The 18767-nt window shown below is 41.6% G+C and overlaps 1 protein-coding gene across 13 annotated transcripts in view; it reads left to right on the forward strand.

Moving 5' to 3' along the window:
* Nucleotides 1-18767, forward strand: part of DIP2B (disco interacting protein 2 homolog B) — a 213597-nt gene that overhangs the window by 96634 nt on the left and 98196 nt on the right. For 12 of the 13 annotated variants that reach the window (XM_026501889.4, XM_048216776.2, XM_026501888.4 and 9 more), the window contains exon 2: nucleotides 4311-4382. In XM_026501889.4, coding sequence (XP_026357674.1) covers nucleotides 4311-4382 — 72 coding nt within the window. Of the gene's footprint in view, nucleotides 1-4310; nucleotides 4383-4419; nucleotides 4800-18767 lie in introns of those variants that run through there. The other variant, XM_044385471.3, reaches the window with a different exon arrangement.

Here is an 18767-nt window from a genome sequence, read left to right on the forward strand (position 1 = left end):
CAGAATCTTCATGGGAGGGGCCTGGGATTTTTTTTTTTTTTTTTTTAAGATTTATCTGTTTCTTTCAGAGAGAAAGAATTGTGAAGCAGACTCCCTGCTGAGCAGGGAGCCCAATATGGAACTCCATCCCAGGACCCCAAGATCATGACCTGAACTGAAACCAAGAGTCAGCCGCTTAACTGCCTGAGCCACCCAGGCACCCCAGCAATTTGTAGTTTTACAAGTTCCTCAGATGATTCTCAAAAATTGGGTGTTTGGAAAATGTCGCTTTAGTGCAGCAAACACTGGTTAACTACCAGTGGTGAGAATGATGAGAGCACAGGCTGTCGGCGGGCAGTGGCGGAGATGTGGAATAACAGATTCGGTTTGGTGGGCTAACTGAATTCCTTCCGTCTGGTCTTGCCCTCTGGCTCAAGCATATATTGATATCTGGGGCAGTTCCTGAAGCTTTGAATGCCCAGTGATCTTATGACTGTATTCTTCCCTTCAGGCAGGCCACCTTTGAAGTCTCACTGTCCAGTTTCAATAAACTTGGTTCACTAAATTTCTTTCCCTGGGCCTTTCAGCCCTTGTTAACGTAAAGCCCTCCCTTTTCCGGTTTTCCACCCAAGTACACATGTCTCTGATTTGTTCTTCTTACACTGCCTCCACCTTATTAATTCATTCAGTCACTCATTCAACCAGTGTCTATGGTGCCAGGCTGTGGGCGGGCTACAGAGATGAGCGCGACACAATCCCTGCCCTCGAGTGCACAGTCTAGTAGGGACACAGATGTATAAACAAATAATTAAAGTACCAGTGATGTATCAGGTGCTGTCCTAGTGTGTGCAGACGTGAAGGGGTACGTGATGAAGGGGTGGCAGGTGTCACAGGGGAGGTGACTTTTGAGCAGGGGCCTGTGGTCATAGAAAAGGGGGGGGCATTTTAAAGGCTCATCACCATAGTCCTCACATTCTCATTGCAGTTCATCTTCTAGGTCTCCTTAAATGTCCTTGTTCATTTATGCAGCTGACGGAGCTGATTGTCATGGCTAAATTGGACTTTTTTCAAAGCCTGAGATGGTAGTTGATTAATGTCCAAGATACCAACTCTACCAGTTTGTCCCACGATCAGTTACTGACAGTAAATGGTTGAGACTCTAAACCCTGAAGAAAGCTTAAAAAGGCCTTTCACTTTATCAGATGTGTTCTGAGCCAGCAGAAGTGGTCTTTGTGCCCTTCGGGGAGTGGGTTGTATGTGTACAGTGGAAGTAGGGAAGCTTGTGAGTGGGAAATGGGACAGGAGAATGCGCCATTGTTTCTTTCTGCAATAAAAGACTTGATTTCCTCTTTTTAAGAGGTGTTTCCTTGGTAGGCTCCCACATCTCGGTTAGTTGTGTGTATTGTTTGAGATTACCTAAACTCTTCAGTTTACTAATTTGACAAGATTTGGTTTCTTTTTCCAAAAAAATGCACTGCAGGTTTCTCTTATTTCACTAGAGAAGCAGAGATGAAGGGCCGTTGTGGTTCAGTTTGTGTGGCCTTGTAAGTAATTGTGATTGTAGTTTTAAATATTTATTGTTTCTTGAAATGACGGATGTTCATTGTAGAAAAATGAGAAAATACAGACAAGCAAAAAGGAAAAGAAGCTGAAAGAAATCCATAGCCTTGCAAGCCATAGCTAGCCACGGTTAATACTTTGATGTATAAAATGTGTGTGTGTAAAAATAGTTATTCCAAAAATTAAATATGCTATGTAAACTGTTTCGTATCTTGCCTTTTCCCTGTCTTTATATATCTGTATATATACACACGGACAGGACCATCTTAGTGTTTACAAATACATATCTATAGAACCATCTTAATTGAAAGAAATCTTTATTTTTGAGATTATGCAAATCATCTAGTCTTGTTTTTTTTAAATCAAACTCTGTTAAAGTATATAAAACAAGTGAAACCCCTCATAATTCCATTTCCCAAAGGATAAACATTAATTTAATGTATATATACATTATATTCCAGACTATTTTCTGTATATATGGAAACATATCTGTTTCTATTTTTTACAAAATTAGATCCTGTTATACTTACTGTTCTGTAACTTGCCTTTTACCCTTTATTTATTTTAGACATCTTCCTATGCCAGTACATTTGGAGTACCAACCTATTACTATGTAGACCAGGGTTTCTTTCTTTTTTTTTTTTTTTTTTTTAAGATTTTATTTATTTATTCGACAGAGATAGAGACAGCCAGCGAGAGAGGGAACACAAGCAGGGGGAGTGGGAGAGGAAGAAGCAGGCTCATAGTGGAGGAGCCTGATGTGGGGCTCGATCCCACAACGCCGGGATCACTCCCTGAGCCGAAGGCAGACCCTTAACCGCTGTACCACCCAGGCGCCCCAGGAGCAGGGTTTCTTATCCTTAACACTTTTGACATTTTGGACCAGATAATTCTTCATCGTGTGACGGTCCAGTGCATTGCGGGATACTTAGCAGCATCCCTGGCCTCTATCCCGTAGATGCCAGTAGTACCCCTTCTTCCAGTTGTGACAAAAGTATCTTCAGACATTGTCAGTTGTCCTGTTGGGAACAGAATCACTCCCCAGTTAAAAGCCACTGATATATAGATGGTCTATAATGTAAGTATCTAGACTCCTTCCAGTTTTTTTTTATTACAAAGAATAGGTCAGGCAATATTCTTATTTGATTTTTGGGCACTGTTATGAATATTATTATTGAATAAATTCCTAAAAATGCAGTTGCTGAATCAAAATTTTGATAGAAATTGCCAAATTACTCCAACGAGATTGTATCCGTTTATTTTTCAGTTATATCCTCATGGTTCCAAAATTCTCTCTCTTTCCTGAGTTCTGGATCCACACATCCAGCTGTTGAATGGACATGTCCTTCTGTGTGTCTCATGGGCCTTTCCTAAACTCAACTTCTTCAACCCACCAAACTTGCGCTTCTTACTGTGTTTCTCTCTCATGTTATAGTATCACCTTCTGCCAGAAACCTTCTCACCCATATCCGTCCAGTCACCAGATCCTGTCCACTGTTTCTCCCAAATGCCTCTCTTAATGCGTTCATTTCTTCTCATCCCTTCTACCCCTGTCTTTAATTTAGGCTACTACTAACTTGTCCAGATCATTGTAGTAGCACTGGGGTAACAGGTAGTCTCTCTGGCCTCTACCCTTGGTCCCATTCTCCCCAGAAAGAGTGAACTGACTTGCTGAACTCCACCGTCTGTGAGTGTCACTTCCCTGCTTAAGTCCCTCAGTGAGCCCTGCTACTTCCCACCCTCTACTCCATCAGTCCCGTGCTGAGGCTAACAGCAACTGACATTCACCACCCTTGGTTTCAAATCTCTGTTCATCAGTGTTGGAAATTTTAATATATAACTTACTTTTTGTGCTAAATTTTGACTTTAAAGTTTTCTGTGAATTAAAAAAAAAAAATTCTTTTTTTAGAAAACAATGCTCTACCATGTCAACTCACAACATATATTTATTCCCCCAGCTTTGAATTACTCATTCTCCCTTGAATGAACTTTTGTTCTCCTGCGTTTCCTTTTCCTTTTCACCCTGCTCTCTACCCATTCATTAGCTACCTTTTCTTTAGTACCTAGCATAGTTCTTGGCACTTCAACTACACATTTTTTTGCCCTCTGTTCATCAGTTTACTCTTACTGCATTTGTTGCATGTGTACTTTTTGTGCTTTATGTATACTTTTTTAAATTTAACCTTGTGAAAAAGACATCTAGGTACATAAATAATACAAGCCAGTGAACCAAGGGGAGAGGATATGGGAATTCCAGCCCTGGTTCGAGCATAGGTACTCGGATGCAGAAAGACCTTTCAGGTATCCCACCCCAGTGCCTGAACTCGACTTCTCCCCTGAACTAGACTTTTGATTGTAAGTGGTTCCATATAGCAATATAGTTGAGTACCTCCTGTGTCAGCCGCATTCATGTGGTCAAACTGAGACTTTGGAGAGATCATTTGTCTGTCAGCCTTGCAGCATTCCGTTTTGGTCTGTCGTAAATACCAGGGAAACGAGGGGTGCCTAGGAACTCGGGAACCTCTGACATGGTATGCAGCATATTGCCCTGCTGGCTTGGTGTGGAGACAAGCCCTACAATTTTCCACAAGAAGTCAGCTCCAAGACTGTGGGAAATCACACATAGCAAAGTCCTTGGCAAAGAACTATACATTTTTCCCCTACTCTCTATGTGGTAATTCTATAACACTCTGTAATTAATTTTATTTTTACAGTGAACAACCACAGAGTAAGAATAATGCATAACCTATTTCTGTTTCTTGCTATTTTAGGGGATATCACACAGAAGGGATACGAAAAGAAAAGGTCAAAACTGCTGTCTCCCTACATCCCGCAGACACAAGGTAGGCAATGAGAAGTGGTTTAAACCTTTTCAGTATTTTTACCCCAAAGAATGCTGTCTTACGGAAGATCTGTCTTTTGTTGGTTCCTGTTTTTTTTCCCTCCCTTCCTCACCAGGGGAGAGAGAAAAACGGAAGGAAGGAAAGGAGGAAATGAATCTTAATTGAGCATCTGCTGTGTGCTAGGCACTTTTAAAACACCTAAGTCATCAAATCATTTACACAGAGCTTGGGTGGTAGCGTGTATGTGCATAGCTGGCATGATTCAATGGTAGAAAATTCCAGGTCATGGAAAAACTGCATCTTAATTATGCCTGAGCACAACTGTGGTGGAGAGGAGCAAGGGCATCAAGATCAGATGGAGGGACAGATAAAGTATTGCAAGGCAACTCAAGGGTTGCAGTACCCGAGGATTTGGGGGTAAGAGACCTCATAACCTTTTCTATTGATTGCCTTATTCCTTCTGCAAAGAGACTGGTGGGTTCCTCATGTGTCAGAAAGTCCTGAGTCATTGTGTGCTTAATTCCAGAGGGCTTGCTGTAACCTTTGCCTGTAGGCAAGGCTGTCTGTCTCTAAGTCATCATATTTTTTTAAAGTTACTCGGATTTGAGCATTTCCTTTGATAGCCTGTTTCTGCTTTAATCACTTTTACTATAAGGAATTTTTTCTTTATTTCTAATTTCACCCTTGCAATCAAAGTCCCATTTCCTCAAGCCTGTTCTTCGTGGAGCTAATTGCTTTTATTTCTGGGTTATAAATACCTTGAGGACTTGGTATTCCCCATAGTTCTAATATTAAGCCTTGCACAGGTATATGGTCTGTAAATACTGAATAATAGAATAAGAAAATGAATAATGGTGACATACCAATATATTTCACTGAGGTCCTTATTTTATTTCCTATATTATTCTTGGAAATTCCTCCCTACAAAAACTAGTAGATCAGTGTAGTGACAGCCAATTTAAAGTATCTTAATGAACAGACAGATGTCAAAAGGAATTGGGAAAGAAGAGGTAGAAATTGGGCCATTGACAGCTAATGAAAAGCCAGCATTTGCTGAGCAAGGCATGACGGAGATGAGGAGTACTCTGGCTGCTTAAATGTGGATCTGGCCCATGCCTCTGTAGGGTCAGAGATTTACTTTATGACTTCATGCAAAAGCAATCGGATCCTGAGACAATAACTCAATAAGAAATAGGACCAAGAAATAGGACTCAATATAAAAAAGGACTGTGATCTGTTGTCTGTAGCCAAGCTACATAGAAGCCAAATCATGTTCCAAAAATCAGTTTATCGGGTCACCTAGGTGGCCCAGTAGGGTTAAGCATCTTCTGCCTTCAGCTCAGGTCATGGTCCCTGGATCCTGGGATCAAGCCCCGAGTTGGGCTCCCTGCTCAGCAAGTAGTCTGTTTTTCCGTCTCCCTCTGTACTTCCTCTATACTCCTGCCCTCTCTCTCTGTCTCTCTCAAATAAATAAATAAAAATCTTTTTTTTTAAAGATTTTATTTATTTATTTAAGAGGGAGAGAGCATGAGAGGAGAGGAAGGGCAGAGGGAGAAGGAGAAGCAGACTCCCTGCTGAGCAGGGAGCCCAATATGAGACTTGATCCCAGGCCCCTGGGATCGTGACCTGAGCCAAAGGCAGATGCTTAACAGACTGAGCCTCCCAGGCACCCAAATAGATAAAACCTTAAAAAAAAAATAGCAGTTTATCAGTTTACTATGAGAAACCACTGAGACATACTGAAGTCTGTTTGGTCAGCACATTCTTGCCCCATGGGTAGGCCTACAGGGGGAGCCAAATCACAAACAGAAGTTTGTTCAGTGAGTACGAATCAGACATTTAATTGAGGTAGGCCAAGAGAATGGAACATAGCCTTCTCACAGCAGGAAGAGTCTTGCAGATGACCTCACGGGGAAGATAGGAGCCATTTGAGGGTAGCTCCTTCAGCTTCCTGCTTCCAAACAGGCTTGTTCCATCTGTGCCCATCATGTTTACCCTCCTTCCTTCTGGTTAAAAAGGTAATCTGTTCCCTTATCCAAGACCAGTCATTCCGCTTGTGCTTTGGATCCCATTTCCTCTTCCGTTTTCAGAAACTTCATGTTACCCTCCGGTAACACCGAGGACAGGGCAGTGGGAGTGGGCTGCCCCTGGTATAGGCAATAAGGGATGCGGCATCTGTAACAATTAGAAAAGCAATAATAGGAGCGCCCGGGTGGCACAGCGGTTAAGCGTCTGCCTTTGGCTCAGGGCGTGATCCCAGTATCCCGGGATGGAGCCCCGCATTGGGCTCCCTGCTCAGCAGGGACCCTGCTCATCCCTCTCCCTCTGCCGCTCCCCTTGCTTGTGCACACGCTCTGTCTCTCTCCCTGTCAAATAAATAAAATCTTAAAAAAAAAAACCACACACAAAACAATAATAAAGCGAACAAAAAGTTGGTCTGCTTTTTATTATTATCGTGTCTAGCAGTTCGAAGATTGTAAGTGAGAAGACGCTCCCTCTGCTGGTGCAGACAGCAGCTCTGTCCCTTAAGTGTGCCCTTGCTGTCTCTGTCAGTTCCTGTCTCTCTTGTACACTCCGTCTGTCCCTTTCACCCAGATTCTTCCCTCAGCAGGCCATCATGCTTGTTACTGTTCTGTTAAAAAAAAAATCCTCCCTTGTCGGCCTCTTCCATCTTCACCCCCTCTGCTTCCCTTTATGATCAAACTGCTCTGAGCTGTCTATACTTACTGTCTCTATTTTCTCAACTCCTGCTCAATTCTCAGCCCGTTCCAGTCCCTTCTAGGACTATTTTAAGTGACATCACAGAAGAAGTTGACCCTCTACCTCTTGAAACACTCCTTTGAAACTCTCTCTTCATTTTCTTGCTCTCCTCTTTCTGTTGCTCCTGGCCATCTTGGCAGACTCGGTCTCTGTTAAGTGTTGGAGTACGCAGGGCAAGGCCCCAAGCCCTCTTGATGTCTCACTCTCTAGCAGTAACTCACAGATTGCAGCCTGCATCACAATCACTGGAGGGCTTGTCAGTCTACAAACTGAAGGACCCCATTCTCAGGGTGTCTGATTCAAGAAGTCCAGGGTGGGGCCTGGGAATTTGCATTTCTGTTAAATCCCAGGTGGTGTTGAGGTTGCTGATCCAGACACCACACTTTGAGAACCAATGCTCTATCGCGCTACAAGCATTTCAGCCATACCTGTGGCTTTAATTATCATTTAAACACAGGTAACTCCAAAATACGTATCTTCACCTCAAATCTGTCCTAAGCTCCTGACCCGAGACCCAACTGAACACTTAACATTTCCATTGACATAACTTAAAGGGGCCTCCTTTTCAACATACGCAGCAAATTGATGACTTCCATACACCACCCCTACCCCCGCTGCCAACATGCACACGTGCAAAACAGAAAATAAAAACAAAATCCAGCTACAGTGACATCCAGCTTGCTCTTGTACTTTTCTTCTAGTTTTCTCCTTCCGAGTACATCAAAGCCACATCTGAAAACCCCACCAGGGTTGGAGACTTAAAAATCATCCTCAGCATGTCCTTTATTCCCCATCTCTTGTCTGTCCCTAAGTTCAGTCAGTTTTCTGTTTCTTCATTTTTGGCAAGTTTAATTTCTTTCTAGGAAATCATCTATTTTGTTATTCCCAAGGCTCGCTTTATTTTTAAAGCCTCTTCTTGTTTACGTTGTCTACTCGTAACTCTTTTTTCTTTTGATGAGTCTTCCCAGAAGTTTGTCTTATCAAAGAATAAGCTTTTGATTTTGTTGAACCTTTTTTTTTTTAAGATTTATTTACTTACTTGAGAGAGAGAGAGAGCATAGGAAGGAGGGGCAGAGGGAGAGGGAATCTCAAGCAGACTCTGTGCTCAGCGCGGAGCCGGGTGCGGGGCTTGATGCGGGGCTTGATTGATGGTCCTGAGCTGAAACCGGAGTCCGATGCCCAACCGACTGCGCCACCCAGGCGCCACATTTGTTGAACCTTTTTAAGTATGTCTTTGTTTTCTGGCTTAATATTTTCAGCTTCTATATGTATTTCCTTCCTTAAACTCTGTTTACTCTTCTGTATTCTTTCTAAATTTCCTGAGTTGGATGTTTAGATTTTCTTCAGCCTTCTTTCTTAAGTATTTCTTAATTTCACTGCGGTCACACAACATGCCTGTACAAAGCAGGTCTTTGTTATTTGTTAAGACGTGCCTAGGATTTCCATAACTCATCTATTTGTGTTTTATTTGTTGAATGTATGGTTTTGGCCCATTAATTCAAAATAGTTAATTGTGTTTTTCAGATCTTTTCTATTCTTAGTGACTTTTTGACTATTTGATCTATCATTTCTGATAGAAATGTGTTAAAAAATCTGTTTCATGACCATGTGTTTATCAGTTTTCCTTGTAGTTCTGTCAAGTTTTGCTTTATATGTTTTTAAGTGCTATTACTAGGAACAAGACAAGGCTGTCCACTCTCACCACTTTTATTCAACTTAATACTATAATAATATAATATAATATATAATATAAAATAATATAATAAGCCAAATAATCCAATTAAAAATGGGCAGAAGACATGAATAGACATTTTTCCAAAGTCCTAGCCACAGCAATCAGACAACATAAAGAAATAAAAGGAATCCAAATTGGTAAGGAAGAAGTAAAACTCTCACTGCTCGCAGATGACATGATACTATATATAGAAAACCCTCAAGACTCCACCAAAAAACTGCTAGAACTGATAAATGAGTAGGATACAAAATCAATGTGTACAAATCTGTTGCATTTCTATACACTAATAATGGAGCAGCAGAAAGTGAAAATTAGGAAGTTAGGAAAACAATCCCATTTATAATTGCACAAAACCAATAAAATATCTAGGAATAAACTTAATCAAAGAGGTAAAAGACCTGTACTCTGAAAACTATAAAACACTGATGAAAGAAATTCAAACGATACAAAGATATGGAAAGATATTCCATACTCATGGGCTGGAAGAAAAAATTTTGTTAGAGCAATCTATAGAGTTAATGCAGTCCCTATTAAAAATACCAACAGCATTTTTCACAGCACTAGAAAACAATCCTAAAATTTGTATGGAACCACAGAAGACCTTGATTAGTCAAAGCAATCTCGAAAAAGAAAAACTGTGGAAGTACCATAGTTCAGATTTCAGGTTATATTACAGAGCAGTAGTAATTAAGACAGTATGGTACTGGCATAAAAATAGATACATAGATCAAAGGAATAGAACAGAAAACCCAGAAATAAACCCACAATTACATGGTCAGTTAATCTTCAACACACGAGAACTGAAAATATAATTTAAAAAAGTCTTCTTTGGAAAAAGTATCTTCAACAATGGCATTGGAAAGACTGGACAGCAAGATGCAAAAGAGTGCATTTGGACCACTTTCTTTCACCATGCATAAAAATAAATTCAAAATGGATTAAAGACCTAAATGTGAGCTGAAACCATAAAAATCCTTGAAGAGAGCACGGGCAGTAATTTCTCTGATGTTGGTCATAGTAACATTTTTCTAGGTATGTCTCCTGATGCAAGGAAAATGAAAGCAAAAATAAACTATTGGGACTATAGCAAAATAAAAAGTTTTTGCACAGTGAAGGAAACAGTCAACAAAACTAAAAGGTAACCTACTGAATGGGAGAAGGTATTTGCAAATGACATATCTGAGAAAGGTTTAGTATCCAAAATATAGAAAGCTACTGCTACAACCCAATACCCCAAAGCCAAATAATCCAATTAAAAATGGGCAGAAGACATGAATAGACATTTTTCCAAAGAAGACATCCAGGTGGTCAGCAGACACATGAGAAGATGCTCAACATCACTCATCATCAGGGAAATACAACTCAAAACCACAATAAGCTATCACCTCACACCTGTCAGAATGGCTAAAATCAAAAACACAGGAAACAACAGGTGTTGGAGAGGATGTGGAGAAAGGGGAATCCTCTTGCATTGTTTGTAGGAATGCAAATTGATGCAGCCCTTGTGGAAAACAGCGTGGAAGTTTTCCTCAAAAAACTAAAAATAGAACTACCCTAGGATCCAGGAATCACACTACTGGGTATTTCCCCAAAATATACAAAAACACTAATTCAAAGGGATACACGTACCCCTATGTTTATTGCAGCATTATTTACAATAGCCAAACTATGGAAGCAGCCTAAGTGTCTAGCGATAGATGAATGGATAAAGAAGAGGAATATTATTCAACCATAAAAAGAATAGAAACTTGCCACTTGCAACAACATGGATGGAGCTAGAGAGTATACTGCTACGTGAAATCAGTCAGAGAAAGACAAATACCATATGATCTCATTTGTGTGGAATTTAAGAAACAAATCAGCAAAGGAAAAAAAGAGACACACACAAAGCAAGAAACAGGCTTTTAACTATAGAGAACAAACTGATGGTTACCAGGGGGTGGGGGGGAAGGGAGAAATAAGGGATGTGGATTAAAGAGCACACTTATTGTGAGGAAAAAAGTAAAATAAAAATACAATAAAATAGAAATAAATAAGTTTACAAAGTCAAAAAAGAAAAGTGATGTTAGAGGCATCTGGGTGGCTCAGTTGGTTAAAGTCCACCTTCAGCTCAGGTCCCGATCCCAGCGTCCTGGGATGGAGCCCATGTCAGGATTCCCACTCAGCAGGGAGTCTGCTTCTCCCTCTCCCTCTGCCTCTCCCTCCGGCTTGTGCTCTCTCCTGCACGAGCATGCTCGCTCGCTCGCTCTCTCTCTCTCTCTCTCTCATAAATAAAATCTTTAAAAAAACGTGATGTTACTAGATAATACAGGAAGTAAGAATTACTATGTCTTTCTTTGTAAATTGTTCCTTTTGTCATGAGTAACTGTCTTTGTCCCTGTGGTGTTTTTATCCTCAGGCTTTTTAAACAATCTAAACTGTCTAGATTATTAGACATCTTAATTCTCCTCCCAAACAATACAGGTACTTTAAAAGTGCTTCAATATCGACTACTGTTACTCTCCATCTTACATTTTAGTACGACCTTGTTTACATACCTCCTCCATTATCAGTTATTGTTATGTAGCTAATGATACTTAATATCTGTTCTTTGCTCCCCATTTCTTCATACATCTCAGTCCTTCCTCACAGTTTAATTTCCTTTTTCCTAAAGTCCATCCTATAGTAGTTACATATGTTAGAGATGGTTTCTTAGTGGGGAATTCCCTCCACTTGTGTTTACCACTTTGCCTACCTCTGATCTTGAATCCGTTCATGTCTTTCCCAAAATGGGGTTGGTTGTAGGGCAAAAGAAGAGATTACCCCTTGGAATATTTACCCCATATATCTCTGTAGATTTTGAAGAAAGCATTTAGTTTGATTTTTTTGTAAGGCCATTGGAATGCAGGTTTTAAACTTACTAAATTATATTAATGTCTGATATAGAATTAAATGAAATAAGTTATTTTAATGCTTTCATAAGAATTTTCTAAGTTTTCCTTTTGGAAAGATAACTTCTTCTGAGCTCTTTCTCTTTATTAGATTTCATCCATCTAATGGTGAGAAGCTTCACTGTGAAGGTGGCTAATTGTAGTGTTTAAAAGTGGCATTCTTCACTAATCTCCTTTGAAGTAAAAAAATTAATACTGCTTGCAGCATTGTACTACTAGAACAATTATGTGCACATGCTTATCTAAAAGTTCAGCGATTGATTCTTGTTTAAAGGATTTTTGTTTGTTTGTTTGTTTGTTTGTTTATTTATTTATTTATTTATTTATTTTTAAAGATTTTATTTATTTATTTGACAGAGATAGAGACAGCCAGCGAGAGAGGGAACACAAGCAGGGGGAGTGGGGGAGGAAGAAGCAGGCTCATAGCAGAGGAGCCTGATGCGGGGCCCGATCCCATAACGCCGGTATCACGCCCTGAGCCGAAGGCAGACGCTTAACTGCTGTGCCACCCAGGCGCCCCGGATTTTTGTTTATTTAAGTGATCTTTACAGCCAGTGTGGAGCTTGAACTCACGACCCTGAGTTCAAGAGTCGCGTGCTCTACTGACTGAGCCAGTCAGGCACCCCGGTGAATGATTTTCGGTATGGAATTTATTTGGAGTTGAAATTATCTTGGATTGCATATTTACATGTATTTTCGATTTCTTTCCTCAAATAAGACTTAAAAAATTTAACAGTGTAGCAGGAGAATGGAGAAATGTGCAAGAGCACAAGGTTGAAGAAAATACTTGGAAATTAAGTGGTAGAAACTAAGGACAGTGTTGGTTAATAAAAAGCATAGCTTAATCAGTGGCGTCACGGGCTTAAGTTCTAAAGTCACTGGGACAAAAATGTGACGTGTCAAATTACTCCAGTCTCCCAGCATTGGGACTGATTGTTGTTTCTTTAAACACAAACCAGATTTTTATCTGGTAAACGAAGAACCATGCCGTGTGAAAAATATGTACCTTGATAAAGGTTAAAATCACACTCGGGGACTCAAGAAGCTCGCACATTGAGAGTCGTGGGAGAAATGAAGCTTTGGCAGGTTCACATCTCCTACTCATTCTGAGCCATGGCCTCTCTCAAAGGAATGGCCCACAGCACATCTTTCAGTATGGAGACTACTGGGGCCTGGGTATAGAGCTTCTCACACACCTCAGTTAGCAAGATGTTCAGGAGGAGGGGGCCAGAAATTAACTCTCTTTTGGCAGGGTCCAAAGAATTGAAATTTCAAACCACATGTGTTCTAACTCCTCTGTGAATTAGTCATTCTTGCCCACTCTCAGAGTTGTAGAAAAACCGACAGTTTTATGTAGGGAGGCAGTTTCCCTCTGCTAATCCCAGGTCTAGTCTTTAAGTTAAGATACTTTGGATACGAGTAACTGATATTTCAGCTAGTTTCAATAGAAAAGAGTTTGTTCTAATGATATGGGGTTACTGACAGAAACTCCGGACAACACATATTTACTAAGTGCATCCAGGGTTCCAGGCATTGTTGAGACACCGGGAGACAGCACTGGACAAGGCTGTTGAGTCTGCCTGGGACATTGTGCACCCTCACCCCACCCCGGCTTGCTCCCTCACTCTGTTAGGGATTTGCTCAGCTAGGACAGAGAAGCCTTCCTTGATCAGCCCTATCAAAAACAGCCCCCACTCCCATTATCTGAGCTGCATTTTTAAAAAATTCTCTCAGACTGTCCCATGGATTATGGTTTATTCATGTGTCTTACTCTCCTACTAGAGTCTTAAGGTCTTTGAAATCAGGAAAATTCTTTTTTCATTATTATTTTTGTTCTTCCTGTCCCCAGTTTCTAGCATGAGGGCCTGACATATAGTAGACATTCTAGAAGTGTTTGTGGAACTGAACAGAAAGGACATTTAGAATTTCCAGTATCTCTTTCAGTAAACGTCTGTGAAGATGAAAGTGTTGGGTAATGAAAGAAACAGATTACAGTACAGATTGGAGAGTGATGATGCTGGCAGCTTGTCTCCACCCTCAATAAATCTTTTAATTTAGACGTGCTACAACTCCAGGAGACTGTGTAGAGTATTTTGGTTCTCATCTGAGATTTGGCATTTGTATTTATTTAATTTTTATTTTTAAATGAAATTAATGAATCTGTTTTAAATAGTCAAATGAGACTACAGGGTTTGTAACAACAACAAAAATGGGCAGTGTCTTCTTCCTTAGAGATGGATTCTTTCAGCTCCTTTCACTGTTTATTCTGGCATTTACCTGTGTTCCTAGGTAACATTTTTACCACTATTTCTGGACTGTTTTTCCCCCCAATTTGAGGCAGTATTTATTTCCTACTAGAAAAGATTAGAATCTTTCTCTCTTACATATTCCTCCCTCAACCACATAGACACCATGCACTCTCTTTTCCCCTTTACCTGTTCCTTCACATCTCCCATCTCATACTCATTCTAGGTTGTATGCTTAATATGTTACTTTTGTTAAGTCAGCATTCAGTGCTTACATTTAAAAAAAAAAAGATTTTACTCATCTATTAGAGGGAGAGCATGCGCACAAACAGGGGGAGGGGCAGAGAGAGAGGGAGAAGCAGGCTCCCCCCTGAGTAGAGAGCCCACTGAGGGGCTCCATCCCACGTTCCTGAGCCAGAGGCAGATGCTTAACCGACTGAGCCACCCAGGTGCCCCTTACTTTTTTTTTTTTTTAAGTGTTCAGCTTTTTATTGAACAGGTTACAGAAGAGGTTTAGTCAAAAAGACCAAAGCCCATGTCGTCCTCAGACTCCTCTGATTCTTTCTTTGCTTCCACTTTCTTCTCCTCGGCTGGGACAGCCCTGGTAGAGGGAGCAGGACCTCCTGCAGCCGTAGCACCAGGGCTGATGCAGGTCCACGAGCCCCTGCGGTACAGATGAGGCTCCGGATGTTGACATTGGCCAGGGCCGTTCAAACCAGCCCCGCCTGAAAGGTTCAGCATTCACACCCGCTGCTTTAATGAGGGCCTTGATCTTATTCTCCATGACCATCACCTCTTAGTGTGCAGGATGAGGGCCTGGTAGATGCAGGCGAGCTCCAAGACCAAGACCACGTGCCGGCGAGTGCTGAGCGGACGCTGCCCGCGTGGTGCGAGTCCCCCAGTGAAGTGAGAGCCTCGCCCGAATGCGGTCTTAGCGTCCTTGGAAGGACTGAGCACCTTAGCAGGCGCTGAGGAAACTCAGTGCTTACATTATGATTATGTAAATATTGTTCCCGGCTAAGCTGTTTGCTTTACTAGGATTACATTTTTTTTCCCTTTTTTCAGAATTCTCCATCACTTTATTATTCTTTTCGTAGAAACAGAATGGTGCTGTCTCTCTTCGTGCACATCTGAACTGTTTGTTTTCCTGTTCTGCTACAGGCCTTCATCGTCATTCTGGTGGCATCTTGGGGAGGAGCAGGGATAGATGGAAGTGTTCATTCTGCCATGTTTACTCAAACTTCTTTATCCTAACATTTCTATGGAAGCTTATTCAAAATTTGTACAAAGATAATTTCTACCGAACTAAAAGATCTCAAAGACCTTAGTACCTCATTTTTTGCTGTTCACGAGCAAGCTGATCATATGGCCTCCAAAACAGCCTGATTCATGAGTTCAAACTGGGAGGCTTCCCTCCTTCAGGTGGGTCTGAGAAGAGACCTACTCAGTTCCGTTTGGCAACTCTTTACCATTTAAAATTGCTCTTGAGGCTCCTGGGTTGCTCGGTCAGTTAAGCGTCTGCCTTCGGCTCAGGTCATGATCTCAGGGTCTTGGGATCAAGCCCCGCATTGGGCTCTCTGCTCCTTGGGGAGTCTAGTTCTCTTTCTGTCTTGCTCTCACTCTCGCACTCATTCTTTTTCAAAAAAAAAAAAAAAAAAAAAATATATATATATATATATGTATGTATGTATGTATGTAATTATTGCCCTTGAAGGGGCGCCTGGGTGGCTCAGTTGGTTAAGCATCCGACTCTTGATTTCAGTTCAGGTTATGATCTCAGTGTTGTGAGGTCAGGCTCTGTGTGGGGCTCTGCACTGGGCATTGAGCCTGCTTAAGATTCTCTCTCTCTCTCTGCCTCTCCGCTCACTCCCCCTAAAAATAAATAGATAAGTAGCCTCGATCGGTAGTGGCATCTTCTTTGGGGCCCATGTCTCTTGTTTTAGGACATTACTTACAGCTTCTGTTTTTGATGGCATTGGTGTAAGCAGTCCATCCTGTCTTCATGTATTTGAGATTGTCTGCAACCTTTGTGTATTTGTTTTTCTTCTTCGTCCTTACCCTTTGTCCCACTCTCTTTCACTTCATTTAATTGTGTTTGTCTCCTGCTTTAGAATAGACTCTCACCTTTTCCATGTTCCTTCTTGGCCTAGGTTTGCACATTATTTTTTCCCCAGTTCCTCACCTACTGCCCTTTTAAGGATAAGACCTTTCAGTTTATGAATCCAGTCATATGTTGACATTCTCTAGCTTGTCCTGGTAAGACGCTCTAGTGACCCAGAGGTTTTCCCCAAACTTGGATTTCTTTTCTGGTGGCTGCTTATTTTGCTGGAGGGTATTTGCTCACCGGTCTTCCAGTCCGCATCCACATGCTGCCTTTGCCAGTGGCTCCACACCCCTTTCAGCACTGTTCTTTTCCGTTTGGCCCTGCCTTTGAGATTGTGCAAGCCTGTATACGACCAAAGAAAACCTTGTGTTGTATGCGGTCCTCTGAAGCCTCTGATAACCTCTCTTGAGGATAGTCTGTGACCCTATTTTCCTTTCCCTTTTTTTTTTTTTTTTTGGTTTTTATATTGATCACTCAGTGCTCATCACGCCACGTGCACCCCTTAAACCCCATCACCTATTTCACCCATCCCCCCCCACCTCCTGTCTGGTAACCATCAGTTCACCACCCTGTTTTTCCTAGTGACTGTGCATAAGTATGAAAATCATGAAAGGGACTTTTTTTTTTTTTTTGCATAAAACTTGCATAGCTTAGAGATACACAAATAAGCAGGCTTTTCAGATTAGCTTTTGACCATGCCCTTTAAATTGGTATCTCTCCATTTTTGTCTTTGTTTTTACCAGTCACTCACTATCACTGGTGGAGCTGAGGAGACAGACAAGATCTTAATTATTTCTTTTAGCCAAAATTGTGGGTGCCTACACTGTGAGACCCAGAGCTGGTTACTGTAGGAGATACAAGATGAGTTAAGATCAGACTCTGACCTCAAGTTATTTATACAGCAGTAGGGGAGATAAGACAGGTATACAAATGAGGATTATAAAAGAGACAGTAAACCTAAGCATTGTAAGAGACTTCTCAACAACGAACTGTGGAAATTCAAAGGGACATGAACTTAAAACCAGCTTTTTGGGGCACCTGGGTGGCTCAGTCGTTAGGTGTCTGCCTTCGGCTCAGGGCGTGATCCCAGCGTTCGGGGATTGAGCCCCACATCAGGCTCCTCTACTGGGAGCCTGCTTCTTCCTCTCCCACTCCCCCTACTTGTGTTTCCTCTCTCGCTGGCTGTCTCTCTTTCTGTCAAATAAATAAATAAATAAATAAATAATCTTAAAAAAAAAAAAATGAAACCAGCTATTGAAATCAGGTATGGCATTTTGGAATGCGCCAGAACACTTCCAACTGTATAAATAATAAGTAGGCAGCATGTCTCTTTGTGTGTGTGAAGGGGTGGAGGTGGCATGTATTTTATTTTATTCCATTTTGATTTAAAAGTTCCTTCCCGAGTGAGGATCATATCCTAATGGAAAGAACATGGAATTTTGTATTCCAGTCCCAGTTCTGTGCTTTCATTTGCTAGGTTGGGATAGTATTATAGTCTGGAGTGCACACACATTGCAGTCATATCTATTCCCACATTCCTTATCAGAGGGAAGTCCACTATCTTCCTCGGGGGGCTTCTCTGAATTGTTCAAGAACCCCTTGGGACATAGCTAGAGCAGAATGAGAGGTGGTCAGTGCAGCTTACACACCCAAAAGGGAAGCACCCCATAGTCTGCTGCTGCTTTTCAGTGCCTCATGGGGTACTTAATACTGGTCCTCACCTGGTGACCAGTGGTACCAACTGGCTGCTAAGCGTGCTTCCTGGACGAGGAGCCCAGTCTCTGCTCAGCTCAGCCAAGGTAGCCCTCTTGAATTCTCATGGCAGAGCTCTTGGTATTGTACTCTTTCAGCTGCATGCTCAGCCATTTTCCTGATGCGAGGTGGCCCGGGAAGCTCTGGGTCAGGATCTGTTCAGGCACCTGCCACTTCACAGACCCAGAACCTCTCACTCCCCTTTCTCCCAGAATCCATCCCTAGGAATCAGGCAGGTGGCCCCTTTTCCAGACTCCAAATGCGAACACTCTCTCTCATTCTTTCCTCCCTTTCCCCAGCCAGTGAGGTTAATCACCTATCCTTCTAAGGCAGGCTCTCAGCAACTGGGGGTGGGGGTGGCGGTGGGGAGGGTACTTTAGCTCCAAAAGGAAGATTCCCCAAGTGATTCATTGTACCCTCACCCACCCCTCTTGCAGGAGGTGGGAGTGGAGGCTCTATTTATAATGATTCAAGGTGATTACTGACATTTTCTCAGTATAGAAAAATAAATTTAATCTGTGATGGGTGTCCTGCTTCCTTAATGGTGTCTATCAGATAGTTATTGTGAAGATAAAATGAAATGGTGTCATGAAAGTTTAAAGAGCCATAGAAATGTTATTATCATTGTTACTCTGTCATTTCCTGTTTAAATCCCTTCAAAGACCTCTCTTTCGGCTTAACGTAAGTGACCCAACCTGGCTTTTCTTCCAGCCTTGTTTTGTATCGCTCCATCTCTTTCACTGTCCCCATCAGTCTTTCTTACTCTCGTCAAGGTTTTTCTCCCTCTTTGGACTTGTACAAATACCATGCTTTTGTAGCAAGTGGCTTTTCCTTCTCTCTGCCTTACTAAAGCTTGTA

Source organism: Ursus arctos, unplaced genomic scaffold, assembly GCF_023065955.2.
Source record: "Ursus arctos isolate Adak ecotype North America unplaced genomic scaffold, UrsArc2.0 scaffold_26, whole genome shotgun sequence".
NCBI lineage: Eukaryota > Metazoa > Chordata > Mammalia > Carnivora > Ursidae > Ursus > Ursus arctos.